The sequence below is a fragment of the Capsicum annuum genome, chromosome 1, assembly GCF_002878395.1.
Source record: "Capsicum annuum cultivar UCD-10X-F1 chromosome 1, UCD10Xv1.1, whole genome shotgun sequence".
Taxonomy (NCBI): Eukaryota; Viridiplantae; Streptophyta; class Magnoliopsida; order Solanales; family Solanaceae; genus Capsicum; species Capsicum annuum.
In genome coordinates, this window is record NC_061111.1 from 6,106,813 (window position 1) to 6,112,906 (window position 6,094).

The 6,094-nt window shown below is 29.6% G+C and overlaps 1 protein-coding gene across 6 annotated transcripts; it reads left to right on the forward strand.

The window, feature by feature from the left end:
• The first annotated feature begins 212 nt into the window (after nt 1-212).
• LOC124899942 lies at nt 213-5,071 on the forward strand. 6 transcript variants are annotated; one of them, XM_047415026.1, is made up of 9 exons: nt 213-1,134; nt 1,332-1,796; nt 1,862-1,942; nt 2,040-2,338; nt 2,549-2,686; nt 2,769-3,113; nt 3,474-3,615; nt 3,701-3,830; nt 4,061-4,695. In XM_047415026.1, exons 6-9 carry the CDS (start codon nt 3,038-3,040, stop codon nt 4,589-4,591), a joined length of 879 nt encoding a protein of 292 aa, XP_047270982.1. In that variant the 5' UTR covers nt 213-1,134; nt 1,332-1,796; nt 1,862-1,942; nt 2,040-2,338; nt 2,549-2,686; nt 2,769-3,037; the 3' UTR covers nt 4,592-4,695. The 6 variants fall into 6 exon arrangements, 4 of the variants coding, with proteins under 4 accessions (XP_047270982.1, XP_047270983.1, XP_047270981.1 ...); XM_047415027.1 differs by having other exon boundaries at nt 2,040-2,165; XM_047415025.1 differs by having other exon boundaries at nt 2,040-2,686.
• The last annotated feature ends 1,023 nt before the right edge of the window (nt 5,072-6,094 follow it).

Genomic DNA, 6,094 nt, shown 5'->3' on the forward strand with positions numbered 1-6,094 from the left:
TATTATGAAAATACATACAGCTTAGATATGTGTTTTTATGTTACCTCTAAGATTTTTATTCGATGTTAAGTTGTATTTGGTAGTCATTAGATTTTTAATGTGATATGTATTTCTTATTTGTTGAAATATATTTTTTACATACATAGTTGTATTTGTTATTATACATCTTATAAAATAACTATAAGATGTATTTCATAAATACATATAAGACAATTTGTATAAACTAGTTTTAAGATGTATTTCATAAATACATATAAGAGACAGTTTTGTCATATAAATGTATTTTTTTGTTGTTTAGGTCATTCGTGATCAAATATTTATGGCCCGGGTATTGTACAAATTTGCTCCTTATATAGAATGTTATACAGTCAATGACATTGAAAACCGTATTAAGACAATGTTGACGAAGAGTCAGTACAAGATGTTTTGTACTAAAAGTATATTTGGTTTCTTAATAAAGAAGAAAAATTGTGTAGTCCAAGCCCAGTTAGGGAGATGCATTATGTCACTTGAAACTAGAGAAAGTTCTACAAGTGCCATAGTCATTCAAGCAAAGGGCACAATTCTTCATTTCATTATTAGAGAGTTTGCTTTGGTGACTGGTTTCAATTGTGCTACAAATAAGGATGAATTTGTGTTTGACGAGGAGCGCCTAAATAAAATTATTGATCAATATTTTGATGGTGAGAGTTTTGTACAGAAAAGAATTTATATGCTGCTATTTTTGATAAAATTTAGGTGAATGATGACGATGAAGATGTGTTAAAGTTTACCAATTTGTATTTTATTCACGCATTCTTACTATCATCAGTTGATACCGTAGCTATTTCACGCCTCCACTTTGATTTGGTTGAGAGTGGTCGCTACAGTAATTATCTGTGGGGATCGGTTGCATTTGAAGAATTAGTAAGAAGTTTGCATAAAAAGTTGAAGCCGAAAGGAAAGTTCTATATGCTTCTTGGAATGCCACTGGTCATTCAAATTTGGTTGTACGAGTGTTGTTCAAACATGCCTCGTAATGTTGCTTCCAAGGTGGATTCTCAAATCCCTTGTATTTTGAATTGGAAGACAAATTCTCCTCGTCCAAAATATGAAACTCTTATGGAAAGTATGTTTGATGATACAGATGACAAGGTTAGTTTTACGATTTTTTTTTGTATGTGATGTTGATTATTTTGTAAATGTATTTTCAGATCTGGTATATGTATATATACAACATACCATTTGTTAGTGTATATTCATTATTGGGTTTGGATCATGGTTAACTGATTTATAATGTTATTAATTTTACCATCTAAATTATTATTTTTATTATGTTATTTAAATTGTAGGTTGTTTTTAAGAATATCGAGCCAACAAGAAAGGAGATTTCAGCTTTTCATATACCGAAGAAGCTTGTTCCTGGATCTGCTAGTCATAATGAAGATGACATTGATTCAGATGATGATTTTCAGGATCCTCCACAAAGACAAAATCAGTTTACCACAAAGAAAAACATCATGGCGATTTCTCAGCTTCACCTATAAAGAAAAAAATGAAGCCACATCCTAAAGGTGTAGATGAGCTGATATCAAAACGGACCCCTCCACCCCGTGCTGCAAAGATGCCTCTTTTGTCAGGACTCCAATTCACAAGCCAATTCAAACAAAGTTACGCTACGTGAAAATAGGAAAGACACAAATCGGCCTGACAGTAAAAAATCTATTCTGGTTCAGTCACCTGTTCCGTCTTCGTTCAGTTCTGAAGATGAAGACGGTGTTGTCTCGAAGAAAGTCTTTGATAAGTTTTGTGAAAAGGTAATTTTTCTTTAAGCTTTTGATTAATTTATTTTTTCATTTCTAATTTTTTTTTTATAATTCAGGTATGACAACAGTTTAATGATGTTCGTGGCCTAGTGTCTTCCAGGTTTGATCAGATAATGAATGCAATCAATGAAAATAAGGTACAACATATATACATTTACAACATATGTATTTTTTTACAACTAAGTTGTTATTTACTAATTTTTTTATTTATATTTTCATGTTTTAAACTCGAAGAAACAAGCAAAAGGCAGCGAATCTGATCAGCCACCAGCGGATAAAATGTTAAGAGTACATCACCCCATCAAACGACTATAAAATTTGTTCATGAGTTTAATAAGAATCCTGATGTCACATTGATAAGTAAATTCCGTACATTTATATTCAACTAATTTTATATATACAATTTTAATTTATCATTATAAAAAATAATATTAAAATAGGTTGCCGAAGAGATGGCAGGATATCAAAGCAACAGTATGAATGATGTGTATAATGAGATTGATGGGTACAATGAGGATAATGACATTGTTCTGGTAGAGATTTTTTTTTGTTACGTATAGTTATAATGATAAAAAAAAAACTTATTTTAATTTTTTATTATTTAATTTTTTAAAGAAAAAAACTGATATAGATGTTCATGAAGCAAAAGATGTTTGTGTCGCTCTGGTATGTTGAATACATATTGATTAGTTTTTTAGTTCTTCATAAATATTATTTTATTTAATTTGTATGAACATGTGTAGATCACAAAATCAGTTGACGAAAGTATTGGTGAAGCACAAATATCAGAATCTCAACTCACATTTTCAGATGACGTCCTTAGAAGCATTGATCTTGACTCCATAACAAAAGCCAATGTTGAAGTTGAAGATGAGTTCAAGGTATCTACAATACGTGCATTGATTGCTATTTTTAATTTATTGAAAAATGCAATCTAACTAGATCTTTATAAAATTTATACAGAATAAAGAAGGTGCGATTGATATGAATGTAAATACACCAGCGTGAATGAGTCAGAGGTTAATGATGTGGATAATTCAAAGTTAGATCAGAAATATAAGAGTGTAGTCCACATTCCCGCGGGAGTAAATATTGAAAGCAATGCTGATCAACATTTGTCTGACTCTTAGAATACTCTTTCAGATGAGCTTCTTCCCAGTCTTAATGCGTATGTCAATCTTGAACGAAGTATAATTGTATATCCATCGGCAAATCAAACACAACAAACGCCAATGAATGTTTCAAGGATTAGACGACCATCTAGATACAATGACTCATCATTCACAATAAAATTTGGTTCAGCAGATGGTTAGTACTCTTAACATAATTTATTTAGTTAACAAATTTGCTTACTTTATATTTTTTGCCTAATGGATAGTGAAGTATGAATTTGATTTTTCTTGTTCAGTTGTATTTTTGGAACAACAGTAAATGTTTTTAATGAGATATGGTTATATTTTGAAGAATATTTTTTTCATTTTGAAGTTGGATAGTTTAGACATTTTTACTCTGCATTTGTTCATATGTATTTCAGAAATACATCTGTTACAGTTTTCAGACATGATTTAGCTTTTGTTTCAACAGTATACTTATTGTTTCTTATAATACTGCATTATCTTATATAATTGATTATATATACATAATTAATTGCATAACTTAATAATAAAGTAAGCACGGAAGAGCAATGGAAAACATTCGATCAGAAGCATTCCTTCATATCTCATCCAGTTAATGCGATAGAAGACACTAAAGTCATCAACAAGTTCATGACTTGGCTTTCATTAGATCTTCTTAAATATCATTCGAAGAGGTATACAGAATACAACTTGATAGTACTAACTTTTGTAAATTAAGATTATGCAAATTACAGACTAATATGTATAATGAATAAACAGGAACAGCAAAGAAGAACATTATTTGAAGGGAAAGGCAAAAATATCAGTTATCAACTTTGAAATTTTATCTGTTGAAGACAAGAATTGGTTCTACGTTATGGGTACTCCTAGCCAGACATGGTCAGATGAGGTGAGTAATGTATTATTACATTGATTTGTATATTGAAATATATATTAGTTTGGTGTTAAATATGAATAATTGTAATTGATTATTTTGTTATAGTTGAAAATGTATATTTGTAAATACATATGAAGTATATTATATCTTCACTGATTTGTACATGATATTTTCATATGTAAGGTTTGATTTTTTTTTATTTGTTTATTTAATATTAAGTATGAAATTTATTTATAATGCAGCAAATTGATGTATGCTTGTACTATCTGCGAAAGAAGTCCAAGTATGATCCCAATATCTCAAATAAGTTCAGCACTGTAGACTGCAATTTCATGAACATTGTTACAATTGTGTTTGATGTGTATAAATTGGATGATGCAACTCTTAATGCTGGTGGAAACAAATATCATCTGAATGAGTATGTAAGTGGATTCCGTATGCATGCTACAGTGCCATGGCATACGGTTGATCATATTTTCATTCCTGTTCACGTAAAGGCAAAACATCATTGGGTTCTTGCAGTTATATCTTTCAATCATAGGTGTATATACGTATATAATTCTTTGTCAGCTGTTGGTCATGATGCGGCAGTGCTTACTGAAATTGAAAAATTAGCTAAGGTTATACCTATATGTCTCATTGAATGTAAATTCTACGAGAATAAGGGTATTGACATCGACAATCAACCTAATTACAAATTGAATTATAAGATGGATCCGTTTGGTGTTTCAATTGTGGAGAATGTACCTCAACAACCAAGTGGCAGCTTGTAAGTAATTAGTATGCATAGTACTTGTATATATACATATGAATTAAAGTTGTAACAACTTCTTACTTATTAATGTATGTCTTTACAAGGATTGTGGTTTATATATAATTACGTATGCCGAGTGTCTTACTTTTAGTGAAGTTGTTCCATGTATTGACTTTGACCCAGATCTAATTCGCATAAGATACGCTTCATTGTTGTGGGATTATGGCACTAGGAAAGCAAACGCAAAGGCACAAAGTGATGATGAAGCACCAATGAGGCCTCTTTGGATCACTGAGTTAACAGAAGGCATTGAAGTGGTTGATATTTGATTTGTATTTTATTTTGTTGAAGTTAACAACATTTAAGATTAGGTGGATATTTTTTTTTTGAATAGATTATGGGATTCATATGCTACTTTAATGGTCAAAGATGGCATGTTAATGTTCCTTTATTGTTATCTTAACTTTTTGATTTTTAATCGTCTAATTTCCAGTTTTTCGTGGTTAGTATATGTCTATGTGCATATTTGTAATAATAAATATGCTTATTCTAGTGAAATTATGTATTTTTAACATACATGCTTATTCCACTTAACATTTGTATTTTTAAAATTACATGAACATACAGTTACCAAATCAATTCTGAAGTCAACATATCACCATTACAGTGAAGATATGTATTTTCAAAATACGTATTACCATTACAGTGAAGATATATATTTTAAAAATATATATCACCATGACAGTAAATATATGTATTTGTAAAATACGTATTACTCATAAATATGTCATTCCAGTTAACAAATGTATTTTATTAACATAAACTTTAAAATTTTAGTGAGTAAACGTATATTTAAAATACATATACCATTCAACTGAACATAATCGTTTATAATACATATGTATTTTTTTTATTTCCACATACACGTTTCTACTTAATACACATTCAGCCATATGTGTTATTCAGATTTCAATTTGTATTTTTTGAAAGATACACATTATGGTTAATACTAATGTTCGTTTCAGATTGTATTTTCATTTACGTTCAATGTAAACATATTTATTTTTCAAAATAATAATGGCTCCTATTATTCCATATTCAAACATATTTTTAGTGCAAAAAATATATGCATATATATACATATATAATATAAAATTAAACATTTGAACTATAACAAATTAACAAGTTCAACTTCATAAAACAGCAACATCTGAACACTATCAAATTATCAATATCAATAAAAAGTTCAAAATTCAAAATGAAACAATTAAAAAAGAAAAGAATAATAAAGCAACTGAATTTTCACTAAAAACATGATAAAATGTATCATTTGTTGTATTTCCTACATGAACATCTATTGTGACCTTTTCGTCCGCATGAACTACAATAATTTTTGCTTTTCTTTCCAAACATATCTCTTCCTGATTTACCGCGCTCCTTCTTTGCAGGTCTTCCAGGGGGCCGCTTGTATTTTGGGGGCAAAACTACAACAACAACAACAACAAACCCAGTGTATTCCCAC